Raw genomic sequence first — 23,839 nt, 5'->3', positions numbered from 1 at the left:
TCCTGAAATATGATTTGAGATTTGTACTGGATCTGCACTGTTTGCCAGAATTTTAAACTCTGGCAAATAACTTAGGCTTTCTAGGCTCTTTGCCCAATAGGCTGAGTGAAAAAAACAGCAAACCTAAAAATCTGCCAATATTTATGTACCAGTGTGTGATTCAATTGTTTTATGGCAGAGTAAAAGTGACACAAGAGAGAGAGGAGGAGGAGGATGGAAACTCTGCAAGTCCAGAGGAAAAATACAAAGCATTTGAATGTTAGTGGTAAAGAATTTTAAGGCCTTTAATTAAACCACCCCAAAACTCACAAGCTCAACAAAACTGAAAAAGAAAGAGAGCAATTGCTCACCTGGGGCTTTCAGGGCTTTATTTCTACACATATTTTTCTAATTCCATGTAGAGGAACAAAGAATGTGCTTTTCCCACCTGAGAAGTGTTGTTTGGTGATTCATGAAGCTTTCTCCCTTGTCTGAAGTGGAGATTTCTCAGTTATGTACCCCAGGGCCGAGCTGTTGCAGAGCGGAAGAGAGCTGGCTGGGAGGGGGATTGGTGGTGGGGAGGGTGTGAGTCCTGGACAGCATTTTGGATCAGCAGGATAGTACTTGGTGTCATGTGTGTATGTATTTATATATCAGGAGTGAATGAATTGTTGCACTCAATGGCATGGAAAAGTAAATAAAAAGCTTCTCTTGGCTGGATCATGAATGCTGGTTGTGGGTTTGGATTTGTGTTTCAAGGCTCTATTCACTGCTGGGTTTTATGTTTTCAGGCTCTCTGTGTAGCTCCAGTGTTATTTCAAAAGCACCATCTTTTTATTTACACAAATACTCAGCAGCACTCAAAATACAAATCTTCTTATCCACGTGCTCTGAGCTTTTATTCCTTTGAAGTTTTTTCCACCCCATTATCCTAAAACACAGATTCCACTCTGTGGAAGTGTATGGCACAGCCAGTGCTTTGGTAAATCAAGATCAAAGTGTGCTTAAACCCTATAAGCTTATTCTAATTTAGTAGCTTATTCTTCTTTAGTAGTAAACACTGAAGTTTAATAGTAAACATAAAGAAGTAATAATTTAGCCCTGTGTCCTACTGAGCCAGGCTCTATAAAATTCAATCCATCCCTGGAAAAACTTCCTCTACAAGGTGGTAAATGCATATTGGGAAGTGCAGGGGGGGAGAGAGAAAAGTTGCAGATAAACATAGAGCAATGGTTTAGGCCTTTACATTTTCCCTTGGTCTAAAAGGCAGAGTTAATTCAGACCTGTAATTAAGCAAGGAATGAAGTCTGCACTTTAATTCAGTAGTTTAAAAAGATTAATTAAATAATTAATAATAATAACAACTATTGACAGAAACTGGAACATCCACTGCTGTGTTGCTTTTGCTGGTAATCTGAAAAATAGGTGGTCCAGCAATTCTAAGAAACAGAGAAAAAACTTGCCATTACAAATGCCTAGACTGTAATTTCTTAAAAGACTGATTATAGATTCTTGACATTTCACTATCTTTCATTCTGACTATGGAGTTAATACTATATTCTCCAAGCAGAGCTCTCAAAAGCCATTCGATAAAAAGCTGGTGCCAAGAGACAGACAACAGTATCAGTATTATGCGTTGCTCCTGCAAGAATCTCATGAGACATTTCTGCCATTTTCATAAGTAAGTATGTTTTCACAAGTCAGTTTTTGCAACTCTTGTTAAAGGAGCAGAATCTTAACACAATAAAATGAATGTTGGTCTAAATAAAGAACTAGACTTGTAGTCTCACAGAAATATTGGCAAGTCACAATCAGGGTCTCTTTAACCTCTGGCACCACGTGGAGGTAGAGGGAGAAACACATGATCTGTCACTAGCAGGTAATGTTCCATGTTGGTCAGATCTTTCATATATAGGACATATATAGGACATATATGGTTTCAATCCTCCAGTGATTGGTAGCTTAGTTTAATAACCAGCTCACATTAGCAATATCTATGATATGCCTCTTTCCTACCTTGAGAACCGAAGTCTATTTCTACCATGCTGCACTTGGCTTTCATCATCCTCCTGAACACTTCTGACCACTTATGCGAGTCCTTTGCATCAAGAATAGCTCATTCGGCACAAACAATTGGATTGTCAGTCCTTGCAGCGAACACCTTGTGAATCATGTAGCTGGCAAAGGAAGTAGATTGAATTTTCTATAGTCACTGGATCTGATACAATAGTAATAAAATTCTTGTTTCTTTTGTATCAGAAGTATCTCTTTGGATAATGGAATTGCTGCTGCTTGCAACAAAAAAATCTTGTCATATATGCAAGACTCTTAAATTCTGATTTACTTCACCCTTTCTGTTTCTGGCTTAGTCTCCATCTTTGTACATAGCTTGACTTTGCTTTGCCTCCTAATCCTGCCTCCCCATTTCCCTGTCTACTAGTTTCTTTCTGAAGTGAGCTGCTCATACCTAGAAACATACTCAAAGTATCCCTTGGAGTCAATATACCACATCTGTTCATACCCAGCAGATCTGTCCTTCTGAAGGATCCATCTTGCCACATAAGGAGCATTCTCAATGTTTTTTTCACACATCTGTGGCCTGTGCACACTCGCAGGACAGCTCTGGCAGCAATTTCCTTGGCTTTGTGGTGCAGAGTGCGAATCCCCACTCAGAATATGGGCATTTGTTTTCCTGTTAGTTAGCGGCATTGACCGCAAACCAGCCTGTCAAAAAGGGTGTTGGTTAACAGGTTCAGCAACCCCTTTTGAAGCTTGAGGCAAACTGAAATATTTGGTTCCTCTGTTGGCATCTTTTGTGAAACTAGAATTTCTCAGCATTCACCAGAGGCTCTGGAGCAAGTGTTACTTGAAGCAGCTTATGGGATCTATTCCTGTGTTTTTCTTTGTGGTCTGTCTGCCTGTGTCAGACTCCAGAATGCAGTGAAAACGTTCAGTCTCCCATGACATTGAGTAGAGGGAATACAGGCTAATCCTGCAGTGCAGCCTTCAGAAAGCTCGGTACAGGAACTCCAGATTCTGCTCAAAACAAACATGCCTTCTGGAAGGTTTCTGCCCAAGTATTTTCTGTGGAGGCCAAAAGTACTTACAGAGCACAGAGATCCTTCAGGAGTGGTTCCATTGCACCTAACTGGAAATTTCCTTGCTTTCTTCTTCTGGCAATTGGAACTTGTACATTGCTCTTTGTCAGCTTCCATGTTTTTCAAGTCTGTTGTCTTCCATCTGGGAGCCACCTTTGTCCTTTATGTTAGGCTCTGAAAGGCTGGGAAAGTTAAACAGCCTTCGATGGATGGCTGCCCGGGCTCCTCCACTGGCTGGCTGGTGGGATCAGAACTTGCTGTCTTTCCCCTCCACTCTTACGGCTGGAATGTAAACACACCTCTGAAAAACAGAGGAATAAACCAGCTGCTATTCACTCTTTTAACCATCTATTAAGCAACAGACCTCTACTCCATGTTTATAAGGCAGACTGCTGAAATGGAAAATAAGGGTGGGGAGGTGACCTTGAGAGGCCATCCTGCCCCAAAGTAGGATAAATTACACCTATTTAATTCCTGATTAATATGTTTCTAACTTGTTCTTAAGAAGTCTTCAGTGACGGGAAGTCTACCTCCCACACAATGTACTCTAGTGCTTCACCATCTGATCACCTCTCCTCTGATGGCATGTTCTACCCAGTAACTCACCATCTCCTTTGATGCAATTCAAACCTAGTATTGACTGTACTACGGTACAAAGAACAGATTACTTCCTTTGTCTCTCTGCTGGCCACATCTACTAGAAGATTGTTATGTTCTCTACACTTAATAATGCTAGATCAATCAGTCTTTCCTTCCAGATCACGTTTGTTCCTATCTCCTTCAAGTGCATCCTCAACAGAGCTCAGCAGAGCAGAAGACATTCACTTACACGTCATGTAGTCCAACACCAATGGGAGCCACCAAAACCAGCTACTGACAGCAAGACATTGAAGTACGTTGCCAGGATTCTCAGCAAGAGGTGAAAACCTGAGTCTCTGGGATCTTTCATGCTCAAGTGGAAACCAGTATCAAAGCGCCATTGGTTGTGATGAAAGGAGAATTCATCCCAGGGGCTGTGACATTTAGAACTTCACAGATGAAAAAGTAATGAGTCCTCACAGGTCCTCATGGGACTGTTTTTCTTTTTGTTCTCATAGAACAGGTTTTAAAAAATTATACTTGGCATTTGGTTTCAATGCTACCATTTTGTTGCTGTTGAGGGAATGCAGCAAGAAGCAGCTACGTATTAGTTTACATAATAATGTTTCCACATGGCTGTATTTAATTTCCAGTTGTAAATCCAGGTTCCACCAAATCTCACTTTCATGCGGGTACATGTCCTTGTGAAACAGATACAGGGAATATTTCATGTTATAAATTGGGTATACAGTTCCCACCTCAGCTGCCCATTAGGAAACTGCAAAATTACTGCAACCTTTTTGTATTTTTCTTCCTGAAAGGGAATCTGATTGATGCATCTTAGAATATGTTTGATATTGACTGCATGATATAGATACGCATATATAGCTCTTTTTATAGTAAACACTTCTATTGCACATAGCCTTGTTTAAGATAGCAGTAATACAAATGTGGGTTTCTAGGAACTAAGACCATAAAGGACATCTTGTATTTAAAAGGTGAGAGATGGTGGGTAAATATAACTTGTAACTGTGTAACACTTTGCACAATTCAAAGTGACGGAAGCACCAGACTGTCCAGCCGGAGTCCCCTCCAATTTGGCCCTGGGCATGGACTGATGGGGTTATGCCAGGTCTCAAGAAGACCTTACTGCTGCCCAACTACAGTCATGCTTCTCAGCAGACGTCAGCTTCAGGAGTGCAGTTAGAGGTTTAGAGGTTTAAAGGACTGGAAATGACTAGGATTTTCTTTGCTCTACATCTTGAAGCATGGAGAGACACTATTGGCTCTTTGTTATTTTTTTTTTGCAGTTTTTTGAATGTGATCCACTGCCAGTGAAGTTTGCAGCAAATCGTGAACCACTTTGAGTTTTCTGGTTACCATTACACCATTCACTGAGAAATGCATTTATTATTGCTGCTGCAAGTCTCTTTTTCAGTGATGGGGATGCCATCTTAGGTCTGACACCCCTTCTTTCTCCTGCTTTCTCTATTATTTGTAATCAGCAGGTATGAACTAACACCACATAGGTTTTTCCATTACCACAGCAGGTGTCTGCTCCCCAAGGATGAGGAGTATCAGCAAATGCTATGCTCACTGTCTTTATTTTCTGGTCAAATGCAAATTCTTTTTCTCATCTCAAACAGCAGCAAAAGTCTCACAGTTGCCCTCAAACCCTGTTTTTTTGAAGGCAACAGGACACTGATACAAAGGTGACCTACAGCAAAAGCAGCATTGTGCTTGCTGAAATGATTCAACATAAAAACAAGTGCTCTCAAAATTAAGTACTGAGATACAGACTTTTATATCCACAGATCACTGTGCAAAAGTACTCTCATTTTTAAAACACTGAGTGTTAAAAATACTTCCACGCAACTCTGGAGGGTGTACTTTTCCATTCTGTGGAAAATTTTGAGATGCTAAACCATTCTTGTTTTAAACTGGGTTGAAAAGCATAAATACATAAACATATCAATATGAATAGCTAAAAGAACACTTTTTAAAAGTCAGTAAACATAATTTGATAACCTCAATATTTTTATAAACTTCAATGATTTCTATTTTGGCTTTGTTTTCAACCTTTTTTACTGTAATTATCTTACATTTCAAGACAAAAAAATCTGGAAAACTAGACATTTTAATTTGAAAAAAAAATAATTTGGGGACTTGATAATCTCCAAGCTTTCTTAAAAGAAATTCAAATAAATTAAACACAGTTGTCCTCTTCCACAAAATGCTTCCATTTTGCTGACCTGGCATTGAATTTGCAAAGATCTAGCTAAAATGCTGCTGACCACTTTTCACGACTGCACTGGCTGCTGTTGAGTACTTGGAACATTTTAAAATCCGGCCACATATTTTGTGGCCATTTCACAAGAACCCCAAAGTTAGATTCACATTATAACTGCTGCAAGAATCGTTCAGCCATGGATTTCAGTTATACACCCTCACTCCTCCCTGTGAATAGAAGCCTGGCTTCTTTTTTCTCTGTATGTGGAGGCAGCAAACGTGAATGAAAATGAGATGTCTTTTGCTGCATAACTTCTGGATTTCTTCTGAATGTGACAAGCACAGCCCATGGTTTTTAGGTTTGGCTGACAACTTCTTAAAAAAAAATCTTAGAGCATAAAAGATCTTAGAGTGAAGATTCTCATCCTCACACCGGTTAATATGAGGAAGATCAGACAGCTTTGCTGAAGTCACAGGGTTGGTCTTGAGTGAAACAGTGAAACATTTTATCTTACACCTGAATTTCTACAGCCACAAATTCCTGGGCTGCAAGAGGTATTTTTTAAGCTAGAAAAAAAATATTTCCCCCTTTCCAGGATAAGGTTTTTCAGGTGCTTCAGTGTGCTTCTCAGTTGGTGTTGCAGAGGAAAGTAAGTAGTGGTAGCCCACCAGGTCTCTTCATGGTGTGGGACCCAATGATTTATTTCCTGAGAGCGTGGTTTGTCTTTCCCCGACTTTAGCTGTGTCAGGTTTGGGCATCTGGACTCAGTTAGTAGCTTATTCTCCTGGTGCAGTCAGTGAAGAGATGGAAGGGCTGCAGAAGGTGATGCCTGCTCTCAGATATGTCCCCGAGATGTAATTTTCAATTATGGTTAACATCAGATACCTACAGTTCCTTAAGAGCATCAAACTGAGTGTGGCACTTACTTACAAAACAGCACTGCTTTCTCCTACCTTTAGAGCCTTATAGCAGCAGGGTGAGCAGTGAGGGACATCTCATAGGTGTGATCTTCATCCCACATTCTCTGGTTCTTAGAGCATTCCCCAGAGGAGAGAGCCAGCCCCTCTGCATTGACCAAACCCTGGACAAGGATTGCCTGGGCTCACACAAGAAGCCTGTTGCAGAAAAGATCCTGCAGTCCAGTTCTTCACCAACAAACTATCTTTCTTATGTTCAAGATAATGTGCCTTTACTGTAAAGAAAGAAATGTCCCTAATTTGTGGTTATTTACAGCACTGTAAATCAGGCACATGCCACGAAGTACCAATAAAAATTGTTTAAAATCAGCCTTAAATAGCTAAACTCTCAACAGCAGCTCATAAAATGAGACTTGGCAGTTCTTAGGTAGTTATGGTTAAATTGACAGTCCTTTTGGGAGTTAAGATAGCCAAAAGCAGTAGTAGTTAGGAGTGAAGTGATAGATGGTGGAGGTTGTTGGTTGAAGAGCCTCTATTGCACACTCCTGAGACTCTGTATGTTCACTGGCCCTGGGCTGGGAGAAGGGAGATGCCAGCTTTGTTAGTGAACACCAGTTTGTTGAATCATACATCCTTCACCTAAATGGCCCTAGAAACAGAAAGCCAGAAGAATGAGCTTTGGCATGAAGGATCCCATAGTTGTCTGCATGTAACAGGAGACACCTCAGGCAGGAAGAAAGATAGAAGGAGAATCAAGTTCAAAACTGGCTGAAAGGAAAATTAAGGAAATCTGAAGAAGGGACCAACACCACAAATGAAAACAAGTCCATCCATAAAGAAACCAGATCTCAGCTCCTTTTAAAAAGTCAGGTGCGTGAGTTATGTTAGCCTCGAGCCAGGTCTAACTTCCGCTGCCAATAACCACTTCCACTGCCAATAACCCAAGCTGACATAACAGCAACATTAAGGAGGTTTGGGATTTTTTTTTTCTGTTACATTAGGCATTCATGTCTCTTTTCCACTCCTTTTATTTTTCCCTCTTTTTTTTTTTTTTAAACAAGGTACTTGTATTTTAGCCAACCTCCTCCCTTCTTGTTAAACAAGAGGAGTTTCAAGATGGGGCCCAAACCTAAACACTGGCTCAGCAACCCAGCACTGTGAAATCCACAGATCTGGGTCTCAATTTTGCTGCTAATGGGCATCGAGCACACCCAGACGCTGGCAAACTAGCTCATACAACATAAATTCACATCCAGGCTGGATTCCTGTTGCCTCCCTTGCAATGTGTCAAAAGTGTGCTCTCAGGCAATTCAGCCCTTTGCGTCATGCTTCATCTCACTTTCCTGCCCTGGCTAACCAGGCTAGGTAGGCATTGCTCCAGAGCAGCTCCCAACTATCAGTGTCCTTCTACACACACCACCTCAGCCATACAGAGCAGCATTACTGTCCTTGTTGAAATGCTGTGCCAAAGCACAGGGAAATTTGAGGACATTGCTGTGGACAAGTGAAGGCATAGAACAAGCAATGGTCCAAAAGCTGCACAAACATATTCACACCATGCTGAGTCCAGTCCATGCTCTGCTGGGGACCTTGGTGTCCCCATGGCTCAGGCTTGATGCCAAACTTGGTTACCCAGTTTCTGAACTAGACCATATTTCTGTCCAGCCGGCTCAGAGCAGGCATGCAACTGTCTGCACTTGGCCATGGAAACACGCTTTGGCCCTCAGACCTTCAGAAATGCTTGGATCTATTAGGTTAGCAGCTTGGATCCCTCTGAGGTTCTTTCTGATTCTCCAGGAGTCTCACAGATCGATCACAGTAACACAGGAATAACACAGGGGTGTGTCATGTTCAAAGCTGTCACTGTGGCCACTGAATTGGTGCCCACTAGACTTTAGACCTGCTTGTGGAGTACTAGAGGGTCTGATGTCCTCAGTCCATGCCGAGTCCAAGCTCCATCTTCCTGCAAGTAACAGGCCAGGGTTTAAGAAAGTGTAGTCACACTAAGGACTGAGTAGAAGCACAGCTGGAGTTGAAGGTTTCATAGCACAACGTGAGATTTGTGTAAGAAAGTCAGTCATGATAGAAGACAGCTGCGCTTTTCCCTTTGCCACATAGCAAGTGGGCATCTGAGGCAGTACCCAGCCCAAGGAACAGTGACAAGCTTTGCTGTTGTAACTGCTTTTCTCTCCTGGCAGTACCAGGATCCCAGCTCTGCCAGGGCTGCTCTGAGGTCTCCAGTGTTCTTCTGCATACAAAATTTAGCAATAAGACTTGTATAGCCCTGGTATGGCTCAACTTATAGGAGCTTTGTTGCAGCTTTGAGAGGCTGGATGACTAGTCATGCCTACTCTCATCTGCCACCCCCACAGGACTTATCAGCAGATACACCCATCTCCTCCAGCTCTTTGAAGCCATGCAGGGGAATATGGCCCAGAGCTTTCTCAAGACCAAAAGAGGGAGGCACTACTGAGCTTGAAAACCCCTGGAAGGATTCCCGAAGGAGGGTCTGAGCTTGGCAGCTGCAGCTCTGCTGCTTGGTAGTGTCTTGGTAGGCAGGCTGTAGAGTGCCCTGCTGGCACACTACCAATTGCCTTGACTGGCCCTGAGTGGTTCCTCACACCTGTATTCACTCACTGTGGTGAAACAGGGAGAGAATGCAATTCCCTGGTACTCTGGAGCACCCACAGGGCAGCCACAGATTTCTTTCCCTGGGGCCAGTCACCTTTTGACTGATGCAGAATAAGTCCCACGTTCTCTCCCACTGCTGGGGATAACCCAAGGGGTACAAAGAAGGACTTTCCAGGCATTGAGAGTACGGTGAGTTCCAGAAGCTAATGATTACCAGAGATCCCACTCATTTTTATAATCAAGGCTGCTTCCTGTAATAGCATCTCACATTTGGTGTTGTGGATGTCCACTGATAGGTAGTTTAGGTGGATAAAAGCATCACTTATCAAAGCCAGGGCATGTAATGAAAAGCTAGCTGAGGAAAGCAATAATGAAGAAATGGGTTTAAGCTCACATAGCCTCTCCCCTAGCCTATGCTAAAATCCAGTCTTCCTTGCACAGTACAGAGGTGCTATCAACCTCCCTTCTCCATCTTCTTTTAACACACAGTGCAGTCATTACTTCATGCACTTACATGTGGGCATCCAAGTCTTGCTGCCATCCTTTGCCAAACTCCAAGTTAAAACTTAAGCCACCAAGTTCTCAAATGTTCTCAAAATGGCCTTTTTGTTGTTGTGGGACTTGCTCTCAGTCTCCCTGACAAAACTGCTTCACCTGGCATACGTATTTATACATTAGGCCATCAACTGAGAACATGAGGCCACAAAGTGAGAACTACAGCTCAGTGGTTGTAGCTGTTGTATGATGCCAGAAGAGACTGTGGTTGTGATCACAATGTACATTCTAACTACTGAACAACCTGGCAAAACTGGATTATAAAAGGTTGGGAGTGCTCAGCTCTTACAAATAATATGACAGAGTAGGTGGCAGCAGAATGAGTTGGTTTCTTCATGTCAGTTGGGTACAAAGTAGATGCCAAGAAGCTCAGCATCATTAGGATGTGGGTGTTTCTACCCATTCCCAACAGCAAAAGTCAGGCTGTACATATTCTCTCAGGAACTCGCACTATCAGCTGAATATCCAAATCTCCACTGACATGTTGGATGGCCACAGATGTTACAGCGGTAGACATATATCACAGATAAGCAGGACATAAAATCTGAAACTGCCAATTGCCCACCAAACCCTTAGTTACCATCCGTCCCATGCAACTGGAGGAACTTTGGTGAGGCACAAAAGCTTAGGAGACCAGTTGAACTGCGCTCTCATTACTAAAAGCACTGAACTTCTACATGGGCTGCCTGCATCTCCTTCTCCACCATGACTCTGCATATCCATACATAGTACTGCAGACAAATGTGGCCCATACTCATAAAAAACCCTAAACGACCAAAGTCTTTCCTGGCTCACAGACTTTCTCCAGTGAATCACGACAGTGATTAACTATGGCTTTCCTCTGCACTCCTCCAATGTGGAGGATTTATAAAGATCATGCCATGCTGTCATCAGCAGTCATTAGCCTCAACTTGCTGAACAGTCATTTTCATCAGGGATGTGCCAAACTACTTCACGAAACTGTGCACCACAAGGTGTATTAATCAAAAGGCTACCATTCCTCTGTTGTCTTTGCCTATCACATGCTTGTAACCTAGTACAGAGAAACCTGACTATAACGGGAAACCAGAACTGCAAATGACTAAAGACAGATAAATTAATATTTAATTCAAACCAGCAAGATGTTGTTTGCAGTTATTTATTTTACTAAAATGGATACATATGTTGAAACAAAGAGGAGCAATAGTAATAGTGTTTGTTTTTCCAATATCATAAATAATTATTGAGTCTTCATTAGCTGTTGGCTCAGCACTGATCATGATTTTTGTTATTTAAAAAAAGACATGCACATAATTCATCAGAATTTGTGCTTTCAGAAAACTCTAAAGCAGCAGTAGAAAAAAATAAATTAAAGGAAATGGTAACAAGAAATTATGCCAAGTATTTCTTAAATTTAAAACTCACTCGATGGTATTGCAGATTATTCTTTGTGCTTTGATAATTTAAAAAAAAGAACCATGAACAAGTTGATTATACAATGGCTTGTCTTCTCCAGTTTTACTCCAGAGAAGTCCCCAAAGTACATTTTTAACATGACAAATTTTGTTGTCATTTATACGGACAAAACCACTGTGAATATTTCTAACAGAAAATTTGTCAAAACCATCAATTTATTGTCACAAAATATTTAATACCAGAATAACTTACAATAGTATGAACTAAAGTGAAGTATTAACTCTCTGATATTAGTTATAAACTCACATTATTATGTCAAAATCCAGTAAAGTATCAAAAATTAATGTAATGGAATCTTAGACACATAATGATGCAAGTCAGTAAAACATATACTTCAACTGTTCATACAGTCATGACATACATTTCTTGCTTGGCACTTTAAGTCAATGCAAATCAGCAATTTAGAAAACAAAGTAAAAATATATATGTACAAAATATTTTCATATCAAATCATTTTCATTGTACACTAAGTAAACCCAACAACATGTTATGTTACATCAAGAAGTTTCCTAAGAAGTCACACCAAGGCAGATATTTGCAATATAGCTTGAGTATTTTAGTGCAACTGGAACAGCCTCTACTTGCAAGTTAGTTTCATCATTAGCACAGTCCTGCTCCCATTGAGGTGGGAGTTCTGCCACGAAACTCAGTGGGAGCAGGACTAAAGGTTTGTCTTGTTCATTGATGGCTCACCAAAAAGAGAAATGGGGAAAGGGGTAAGTAGGAAAAAAACTGGCAGGATACCCACAGGAAAAAAAATCAAAATCCTATCAACAATCAGCTCTTTTCCAGTTTTCTGTGACTGATTCAATATAAATCAATTTTGGCTTTGCCACTGTTTATGCAAGCACTGTAAATCTCATTAGACTATTGTAATATGACTTCAAAATAACTTGTGCACCTCCCAATAGAACTTAAAAATAAACCTGGTTTTATGCTCAGTAGCAGTCAAGTTTAGAGATACAGCATTTAATACATGCTTTAGTATCTACTTAAACCCCTCCCACCTTAAATGCTGAGATTTTTCAGTGTTTAATTTCCCATTTATGTTTCTAGTTTGGGCTTTGATAGTTTATATTATAGCTTTTTCTCATTGAGATGTGAACTGTCAATCAATTGTCCTCATTTATGCAATACGTACAAAATAAAAATGTTTCAACCACATTAAAGTAGTAACTTCCACCATGGAAACTTTTTAAAGCTCCACTGAAAGTAGTAAATGGCACTACAGATTTTAGTTTTGTACAAGAAGAAATCAGTTTTGCTTATTTCTTTGCTTATTTCTATCAAAACTTCAGTACGTCACTAGCAAAGCTTTAAAATTACAGAAATTCAACTTGAATTTACAGTTAGTCTGGCTAGGATCTTCTCAACTAGAAATCTTTAATGAACAACACAGCTGGGAGCATATATATAAGTTCAAAATAATCTGAACAATTAACTTATTTCCTAAATTTCTGTGTTATAGAGTATTGCACTTTTCAAAGGAATGATTTTGGTATTTTAATATACTGCATATACAGGTAATAAACATGCATAACAACCTCATTGTCACTCTGACAAAACATACTGTACAATTTTTATAACACTGTTGATTAAAAAAAGAGAGAGAAAATGATGTAACAATTTCATTAAGACTTGTCAATTTGTACAAGTCGAATAAGCACAACTCTCCAGGGCCTCCAGCAGTAATGTGTTTAGCCCTAGGCTGCTTAAGCCCACTTGGAATAATATACAAAGTTTAAGCATTATGGCATCGTCATTTTGAGGCATAATACTGTTGTACTATGCCCACGTTATAGCTTATTTTTTGAAAGCAAGGCACTTACTGTAATAGCAATGCAAACATCTTATGCGCACTTTGATTAACATAAAATAAGTTAATGTTTTGATAAAAACAGGGGTTTTTTATAAGTTACATGCCTTTTATAGAAGCATTTGAACATTTCATTTAATACAATGAAAATGTCTGAGTCAGAAGGAACATTGTTTTTTCAAACTGACCATACTGAAAAAGGGGGCCTATTTTCCGCATTTGCCTCATATCTGTGAATGTGATTTTGCTGAAAACCAATCCTGTGAGGAAAATGTCCATTTGACAGGAAAAAGAAAAAGGACCCATCTCAAAACTGCTGAACTAATGGCACTTTAACAGTCTTTACTTCTGATATATGCGATGATTTCTGAATGATGCAGCTAGTAGTTCCCTGCAGTTTATCCTTCCCTTGGGCAAGGTTCGTTAGGGCCATAGCCGCGTTGATCTCCTTCCAGTACGTTTCATCTTTGCTGGCTCCTTTTCTGTTAGCTGTGCTAGATTCAAGCAATAACAAATATTTACATGTACAGCTCACATAGCTATGTGATGTCAGGAAAACCCTAATGAAAATAATTTGGGAAAACTATGAAGTCCCTTACTCACCTTTCACACTTATTTGGTCCATTCTCCAGAGTTTCTGAAAACAGAAAAAAAAAAAGAAATCTATGTTCTTTTTACAATTTTTAAAACAAGCAAGTTCATGGAATAGGCAAATGGGAAAACAACCCAAGACTAAGTTCAAAATTGATACCCGATTTCCAAATAAAACCTTTGTTTGGACACATCTAAAGGCTCTGCATCACACAAGCATCTGCCTGGAGAAATCTACACTGAGCTCGGATCATGGCACATGTGAAAAAAAATGCTGTGGGGAGGTTCCTGAGACATGACCTTACAGAAAAGGCTTTGGTGATGCAGAACCTTGCTGAGTCTCAGCAGAACGGCACCAGCAGAACAGGTGCTGAACCCTGCCCAGTGAATCCCACACCAGCCCATGTCAGGGAAAAGGTTATCTTGGCAACAGTGAGAATGAAGCTGGTCTTGGAGGTTCACGTACATGCTACAGAGTGACAGAGGCATTTTTTCAAAACACAAATCCCAACGACATAAGTAATTACGAAACCTAAAAATAAAAATCTGCTTCATTGCCCTGCAGTGAATGCCTTCTTGTATGCACTAAAAATAGGACTTTCAGCCACGCATACATGATTTGTATGGTTTTTCTGTGCCCCTTGCCCAGGCTGCAACTCAGGCACAGAGGCAGGCTGAGAAGGGTACAAGGAACAAGCACACCTGGTTAACAGCCTTCAAAGATGAAACTGCATCACAGGCATAACCTACACGTTCTCATCAAGAGTCACATTTGTTCATTCATTAAGCCCTCACGTTGCAGAGAAGCCAGAAATATTTACCAGGCAGAAATGTATAAGCTTTACTCAGTGGGCTTGCTATCCTGACACAGAAACACATTATAGAGGAGCAAGAAGCTAATGCCTAACTGCAATACCTACCAGGCAAACAAAAGAGCAGTGGCATGAGCACTAATGGCTACAGGACCCAAAAAGACCCTAAACACAGCATAAATCTCATAAAGTAATGCACTACTTTATGAGGTTGGATTCCCAACTATAGACTAACCTTATTGCTAGATTTCCATCAGATTACTAATGAAAAGTTGGTGTTCTCTTTAAACAGAGCTTCCAGTGGCATAGGTCCCAAAGCACACTGCAGCCCTTGATAGCTCTTCCTTTACGAGCAACTTTGCCCACCACTGACCAGCGGCCCATTCTCTCAAACAGCCAACCCACATCGAACAACTCAGCCCAGCCGTGCTTCCTAGCACTTGGAAGTGACCACTAAAGAGCACAGTCTCACCAAAGAAATGCAGGGAGACCAGCTGTAATTTCAGAGGTCAGATGCTTGCCAAGCTGTTTGATTTATCGTGCCTCCATCCTTCCGCAAAACAGCTTTATAAATAAAAGTCCACAAGTGATTGAGGTTTACATTTTGTTCTAAAACAGGGCATCTTAAATCAGCGTCTCTTACGCTCTCCTAGATCAATGCTTGAAAGGGATTAAAGACGGGAAAGTTGAACCTATACAGAGGAGAGGGAAACAAGGAAAAAAGAAGCCATTTGATCCAGAGACAGGTACTGAATGACACCAAAAGTCTCCTTTTTCATACTGTACTTGGCTGCAAATAGTTTCTCAGCCCTGCTTAATTAATTTATTTTTTAATAGAGACAGTTTTAAAGAGGAGGTTTAGGACTGAATAGGTCAGTAGGTATAGAAATGGAAATGGCAAGTAATAGAGAATGTCGCTGCCAGAGCAAACCTGGATATAAATACACCTCCCTCAAGCATCTGTCAGTTTCTTTTGGTGTTGGAAAATATTTCCTATGAACAAAAAAATTGCTTGTACAAACTTCTGAGGAAAGTAGGTGTGAATGGTGACACACATTCCATTTCCAGCGTTTATTTGAGAGTATTTGCAAATATTTTTTACTGGTATTTAGCCAGCTCTAAAAGAAAGTGGCTTGCCCATGATACATAAAAGCAGTAGCAAAGCTAAAAAATATAATCCAGAAGCAAAGAGCTGCCCATTCTTTAACTCTGCTGAAGTTTTTTCCTGAATTACAAGTCTTTTTTAATGCCATTCAGATTTTATGTTTTTTCAAACAAATAATTTAGGTCAAAGAAACTTGAAACTAGGTTACCATAAAACCATGATTGATAATTTGCAAAGCTCTCACTAGTAACTGCCATAAAAACATGTTAGTACAATGAAATCTGAAAATCCGTAATTTCAAAGCACAGGCCCTGTTTTTCTTGCCAAAAATCCTTTTCTGCTATACCAAACCTGTGACAGCATATCTCGCTGTGCACTACCACAGCATCCAAGCAGATTATATCTGTCTGAACAGCTCTTAGTGAAGGAAATAAGTATTACTACCATTTTTTGGATAAGGATAACCACACTGAGAGAGACAAATACCATTTGCCATGATCTCCTTGGCATCTTGCCGGTCAAACCAATTTGATCCAACTTAAAAGGAAGAGCAGAGTTTACCTTACTTGCCATGAATCTGCCATCTAAGTTATGCATCTTTATCAAGGCTACTTGTCCAGACTCCATTCACAAGTAACAGAGATGTCCTCCAAAAAGTGGTTTCAGACCACTTATCTCAACACTGGCAGTCCAACATCCCTGAGTGCTGCTGCAAAACCAGATCACAAAGCCCTCTTCCATGGCCATCTCCTCCCACTGTTTCCCTTTGGGCAATATTATCATCCACGTGGATATGCTGTGAGCTGGATGAGGGAGGACCATATCTCTCCTTTGGAGATTAAATTGGTGGCGTAAGTACAGCCTTAACTGCCTAGCTCAGCCTGGAAGAATTGCAGTCTATTTAGTGACGAGAGAGGGAATGTAGACAACAAAAATTTTATCAAGTTAAAAAAAAATAAAAAGCTGAATCTTGCTTGACATTTTGCTTTTTCTTCATCTTTTGCAATCCACTTGCTCTACTCCTGACTACTAATTAAAGCTTTCAATAATTAAATATTTTGATATTTGACATATCTGCACATTTTCAAAGCATATTTCATCTGCAAAAGCAACTTGGAAAGTATTTGGTTTCTTGACCACTGCACAACTTGTTCCTCGATTTCTTCTCTGAGGCAATGAGGAAACGGCACTGGGACTGGGTAACAGCTATGGAAATGGTGATGGAAGGAACGGAAAAATGAGGCAGCATCCTGAATCACACTGAGTAGCCTCAACTAAGGACTCACCCCAGAGCAAGTGCTGATGAGCAGACCTCACACTTCTCTCATGAGTCTTCTCTCATTACATGAGAGGTAGCACTTTATACAGTGTACCAAGGATGCACCATAGCTGCCCTCTCCAAGCACTGTGGTTAACTTTAAATCTAACATGCCTTAGGTGGCAGTCACCTCCAGTCTCTCCTGAAAAAGTGTAGTCCTCTCACCAGCTGGATGAAGGCAGGCTGTGAAACCAATTTCAATCCCTACAGACTTGCCAAGCTTAGATCAAGACAAGTGACTCCAGAGGAAGCCAATGCTGATGAATTATTATATTCCACACTGTTCCCAAGACTTGAGAGGGTGTACACAGAAGTTTATCAACACCATATCACTGGCCAGCACAAATAACTTTCCTAAACAAACCACAGTTGTGCTCAACACCATATTTATTAATTGAAACCTGAAAACAAGCTGCTGCTGAAGGTGTTTTTTTCTGTCTCAGAAAGCCATGTGCTGCTTGTGAAAGGATGTTGGTAGGCTTTCAGCATATACTGAGATCCTATAGCATTGTCTATTTAATATTAAACATCAGAAACATCTTTTTGTTACAAGTTTGGAAATCACTTAAAATGATGGTCATTTGCTCTACAACTGCAAAGTTTTAAGCACCACAAAAATGGAAACTCTATCATTTATAATTAGGGATTGTCATTTATACCTCACTTTCTGGTGCTTCATTGTGCTCCCAGTTGCAAGCATCCAGAGGATCAGCTTTTGCCTGGGCAGGAATGTCTCATTCTGCTTTCACCATTTGTCCAAAGAAACCAGCAGGGCGGGATATTTGTTCCTTCTTGTTTATAATAGGAAGTCACTATAAATCACTTACCAATGGAATCCTGTATACCTTTCCATTAGTGTGAGTTTTCAGTATACAGTTTACTGTAGCATGCAGTGCCAAGACTGCAGTCTCTGGACAATACCAGCTTTGTGATACAGTATGGCATTTTTCAGGACTCACATAATTATTAATAATATATGTAGCATATATTATTTTTTTCACCAAGAAATTTCTTCATAAATATTCACTGGCTGGTCCTGACAGCTCTCTTGCAAGGTAGCCTGCAGTCCAGTTTTAGCAGAAATGGAAATGAGTCTCAGAAGTCCAAAGACAACATGCCTAGCAATACTTTGACCATTTCAAAAGCATTTAAGAGCAGAATTTTCCAGGATTTCTCCTACATTTAAAATGCTTTCTTTTGTTCTTGTGCTATCAGAGAGACCCATTCAAAGGAAATAAACCTCGGGGTTCTTGTAAGCAAACCGTCCTTAAACTGGACAACAGCATCACTTACCTTCAGTACACTGTCATTACACCTCACTGTTGCCAAAATAATATACAAATAATTCACAAGAAAATATACATCTAAGTACATACACAGTGCCCTTTTACATACTGCATCCAGTATTAGAGAAGAAAGCCAGAGCATAAATGCCGTAGCACACGTCTACTTCAATTTGCAACACACAAAGGCTCTCTTGGCTACGTGGTGCTTGTGGCACATTCAGATATTTCAGAACAATTCAGACCCCTGCCGTTTGCAGATTCCAGACTCATAAGTTCCATATACTTGGATTACTTCAGGACTGTGCTAAATAATGTTAATTGCAGTTATATTTTGGATATATATTCTTTGGGTCTAAGAATTCTGACCTAAGAATATCACACGTGTGTGGTGATGAGCTGACTTCACCTAAAGGCCCTGCTGGGAACAGCAAAGGAAAGACCGACCACTTACGTAGGGCCAAGAAGCATCCACGTTGCTCCCCCGCTCCGTGTTATACACAGCTCAAGCCAAGCTGCAACAACTGGCTTAAACCCCTGCTTTGTGTTATCAGGTAACACTGACAAAGCAAAGATGGCTTGAAACCAACAGGGGAAAGAACGTGTGAATGAGGGAACAAGACAGAGAGGAAAGGGCACAGAACATTATGTAGTGGGAAAAAATGGACATGGAGGTCAGGATACAGTAGATCAGTCCCACATGATCGTCATATTTCTTGAAGCTACTTAGACATGTACAGACAGATTCCTGACGAATTACACACCTTCTATTCTAGCTCAAAACGGAGGGAAAAAAAGAACTGCTGGCCCCAAATGGTGAACACTATAAAGTATTTGTTGGTTCAATAAAAGGTCCTGTATAACTTATCTTAATTTTAAAATTGGCAATGTTATTCAGCTGTTTCTCTTGCTGCCTCTCCTGAACTTTCTTTTGTTAGTTTTGGAGACTCTGGCTTAACATGTGTTGACCAGCATTTTCAAAACAAGCAACAAGAGGAAAAAGAGGGAGGAACAGGAAATAAAATGGGGCAGCTGAATGAAAAATGAAGTTTACATGTGTGAATAAATTAGTGGTGAAATGAGGTATTTCTGTAGGTCACACACACCCACACCCCTTGACTGTAGTATTTTCCAAACCGCAATTTCAGGGCACATAGGACTTTCAGACCTCTGGATCTCCAAGAACTAAGTTGGGTTAACTGGAGTTGATATTCCTGTACTCTTCTACAATCACATGTCTCCTTTTCTCCTGAAGGATCCCAAAGTAAGCCGTGAATCACACACCATCACTAACATTGACCCACATCAAGGGAGGGAAGGTAACTTAGTGCAGGCTGCTCAGCAGTGCAAGGGAGGGGAAACTGTAGCCTGGAGCACCAGGCCAGGCCCTTGTCTCTTACAAGAAATGTCATTTAATCTCGGTGCAAAGACTGTGGCACCTTCTGAAAAACCCAAGCACAGCAAACCTCAGCTCCTCCAGTTTGAACTAGAGGAAGCAGGAGTTGGCCTTCCCATGCTTACACTTGCAGTGCTCCCATTTTGAGCCTGACATGAACAGGTGAGTTTCTGAGTGTGGATATCGTTCAGCCAGTGACCCGCACCACCAAAGACTTCATAGGCACAGACAGGACTCATCTGATCCACCACAGCAACTCTGGAAACCCATTTCCTTTTGCACCACCCTCCCAGGTTTCCTTAGGGACATCAGACCTATTAGGGGTGAATTATGGAGAAGCACAGACAGGAAACCTCATGTTGGAAGAGACTCCAAACCGCAGAGTTGCCAACAGAAACATTCCCCAGACTCACCCCGGTGGCTGACCTCCTGCAGACCCCGGGCCACCTCCACATGGGATCCACTCAGCGTTGTCCCTTACGAAGCCACTCCTGCCCAGAGCAGGTCCTGGACTGAGCAGGTCCATGTGAAGCTGCTTGCTGGGACTGGCAGCGCATATGCAGCAGAGCCTTTCAGTGGAGGGTCTAAAGCCCCCATTGAAGTTTCAGAAGACCTGTGGCTACAGACATAGTGAGGCAGTGTGACCTGGGACTGCGCATTATACCAATTGCAGCTGATCTCAGGGGGCTACCAGATTCCTAATGACAAAGATTTATTACCATGTCCTTTTGTTGGATGGGAGGAGGAGAGCTGTCAGAAACTTGCAGGAACAAGCTCTGGGCCCAGGCTCTAGAGAAAACTGCTTTTCAGCAAAGCTTTCATTTACCTCTGCTCGCTCTTTCTTCCAGGAGGAGGTTATGGAGCAGCTTGTAATGAAGTCACGCACACAACTCCATTACTTTACTCCTTTGGCTTCACAGTGACACCAAGTATAACAACTGACCTGTCATCGGCTGTTACGTCCTTTTAGATGAACAAACTGTACAATGACAATTTATGTTCACAGTAACAGCTACAGTGAATATTTTTCCCTCTTCCCCCTGTGATTTTTCTCCAGAAACAGCTTTAACCCTGGACTGACCTCTTCTATTAAGACCCATAGGTTGGGTCTTGCCAATGTTGGAAATCTCCCTTTCCCATCACACTTCAAAACAAGCCTTTTCAGAAAAATCCTTCTTTGAAATTTACTTCTTAGAAAAGCTTTAACTGTGAGGGACTGGTACCAATGAAGATTTGTTGCGAATACCTGGGAACCTGAAGACTCTTTTTCCCTGTGCAGCCTGGAGCCTGCTGAAGAGGGAGTACGCATCTAGTTACATTTTGATACATGCAATTGTTATAAATGAGAGTACATGCCCACAGAGACTGGGATAGGTGTATTTTATAAATCATAAAAGAGAATTGAGTTTGCAAGTCTATATTAACATTTGCATTAATAAGTGCACCAAAAGTCCCACATAATAGTAGGCATGGTGCAAATGGTCTCACAGTCTTGGGCTGTGCACCTGCATGTAAGAATTTATGAGCTGGCAAACTAGATACAAACCTGGTGAAAATCACTTCATTGTTTGGGCTGTCATGGCTGGCTCTAAATTTCCCATGACCAGTGACAGTGTGTTCTCCTTGGTGAGATGCAGGGCACTGTGTGAGACTTGTTTTCTTAGCCAGGCTTTAGTAGAGCTTATAATGGGAGTCAGGGCTGTGTAGTATTGGAGGTGAGCTGTTAATGAACTGACAGTTATATGGTATTATTTTCTTTTCAAGTTTGCTGCAAAGCTGACTGAAATCAAATCTTTCCTCATTGAGCTGGCATGCAATTAATAGCATAATATTGTCAGATTCCTTGGTGATAGTCTCCCACATGCATTTCATAAGGCATAAACAAAATCTGACCTAGGGTTCAATTTTTGGGTGTTATTTAGAAAGGGATTTAAAACACATGCTGTGCTGACTGGAAGGCTGTAGTAGTTAGCCCTCCTATTGCAAACCATCATGGATTAACAGTGAAAACCAAGTTAGGCAGCAGGGAAAGCAGAGGGTGAAATAAAAAGAGGAGAAAGGAAAAGACAAATTAAAAAAAGACAAATTAAAAAAATAAAGGAAAAGGTATGGGAGATATTAAAAAAAAGAAGTGAGAAAATTGCAAATGAAGATTCATTAGGAAAAAGAATAATAAAAAGTATGAAGGAAGAAAACACCACTGTGTTAATTTTCTTTATTTTTAAGAGAACAATATCCTTTTCCCACCCAGGAATCTCGCTGTTGTACAGGCAGGCACGTTCAGGCTTTCACCCTGGATCTAAAAAGTTTAATTGGGAACTCTTAAAGCCTAAAATAAGGCTTTAAAAGTAAAAAGCTGAAGTCAAATGCAGCCAGTGTAAGCACTATTACACTCCAGCCCAATTGTTTTTCATTAAAAAAGCAGGGTGAAAGGGAGGGTTTCAAAGTCATATTTCAACCCTAGGCTGACACTACAGCAGTAAAATCTGATTTTGTTATGCTAGTTGGCTGTGGGTTTGGGAGCAGACTCTACATATGCAGTGTAACGTTATGATATGAATGCGTGCACAGAGGATATTTTCAGAAGCCTCCTGCAGAATTTGGAGAAATGTGTCCCCTGGTTCTCGCAGCCCCGCTTGCAGGAGCCAGCTCCTCTCCTGCCCCTGGGAGCCAAGTGGGCTCAGATATGGCATACGCTGCACAGAGGCAGTTTAAATAACAAGGTGCTGTATTTTCATCACCTAAGTGTATGCCAGAACTGATTTCCAGGGTGTGTTCAGCCAGCAGCATGGAGTAAAGAATGGATAAGTCTGTCAGGAAGAGGAAATTCACTGTTTCTTTCACTCGCCTGTAAGATAAAAAAGACACTGATCTTTTTAAGACATTATCTTTTTAAACATAGCTATGTCCATCCACTGCACAGGGTACTGGGATGTGCACAATACTCATGTCCAAATACTAAATCTCAGGTACCTAAGTTATGCCCCAAACTTACTATGCTATATGCAGTCACAAGCATAAAAATTCAAGCAGCTTGTAAGGAAGTGCATAAGGATATACAGGCCTCCAACAGTCGAACAGCCATAAAAATGGCTGTGGGCTGCAAAACAGCTTGATGGTAACTCTAGACAACTGTTGCACAACAGATCCTACAAATGAAGGGGTTGCATGTGAAATTTTATTTGTATCTGTAGGATATACATTCATATATATACATATATGTATCTGCTTCTATATGATGTGTGCATAAACGTGGGAATGCCTAAGCAGCGTGCCTTCCCACTAAGAGCACTGTGAGATATAGCAATACAATCACACATGGTTATTTTCTGTGGTCACCACCTTCCTGAAGGCAGAGGACAGACTTGCTCCAGGGATGAACCCAGAGCAGCAGGTGAGGCCTTTCCCCACACAACCACAGTGCCACGGCACAGCAACTGCAAGGCTGTTGTGAGAGGGGAAGACAAAGATAAAAGACAGATGGATTTAACACCACCAAATAAATCATGTTAGTGATTGACAGTCTCTCTGCTTCTGCTACAGGTTTGTGTGTGGGGCTGGACAAGCTGTTTTAACCAACCTTATCACAGACACCGCAGAACGTTCCCCCATCTTTGGACTCCGACTCAAGAGTCCGGGCTCACACCAGCAGTGATGAACATTCACAGGTGTAAATGAGGTCAATGAGAGCCGTGCTTTGAATGTATAAAGAGCCATGAAATCATGACCATCCACAGGGTCTTAGGTATCTAAAATGATGTCAAACTGTAATTCTTTGGTGCCTTAGTTCCCCCTTTGTGAAATCCTACAAACAACTTATAAAAACAACTTTACTGAATTTTGTGAAGGATCAGATGAAGTGTATCAAATGGCACGGAACAGTATATTATGAAATTAATCATCCTGTCCCCAAAGATGCTTAGGTGTGTTCACATTAGTGCTTTGCTGGTAGAGAAGCAGCAATGAGCACCCAGTGCGGACATAAGCTGAGTTTTAAGGCTTCTTTCAAACTGGGTTAGTTCATGTACATCAGAAAAGTATCTCTTTCCTCATATAGTTAGAAATGTGATGGGA

At 41.0% G+C, this 23,839-nt stretch overlaps 1 protein-coding gene across 1 annotated transcript in view; it reads right to left on the bottom strand.

Annotated features, from left to right (window-relative positions):
- Positions 1-13,567: 13,567 nt before the first annotated feature.
- MKX (mohawk homeobox) overlaps positions 13,568-23,839 on the bottom strand; it is a gene marked incomplete at its 5' end in the record, with an annotated part of 41,111 nt that continues 30,839 nt past the window's right edge. Inside the window, 2 exons of the mRNA XM_010193129.1 lie at positions 13,568-13,754; positions 13,864-13,897. Of these exons, the coding sequence (XP_010191431.1) occupies positions 13,568-13,754; positions 13,864-13,897 (221 nt within the window). The remainder of the gene's footprint in view (positions 13,755-13,863; positions 13,898-23,839) is intronic.

The sequence above is a fragment of the Mesitornis unicolor genome, unplaced genomic scaffold (assembly GCF_000695765.1).
Source record: "Mesitornis unicolor isolate BGI_N332 unplaced genomic scaffold, ASM69576v1 scaffold49489, whole genome shotgun sequence".
Lineage (NCBI taxonomy): Eukaryota > Metazoa > Chordata > Aves > Mesitornithiformes > Mesitornithidae > Mesitornis > Mesitornis unicolor.
Note: the sequence above shows the minus strand (reverse complement) of the source record. Positions and strands in the feature narration are given on the sequence as shown.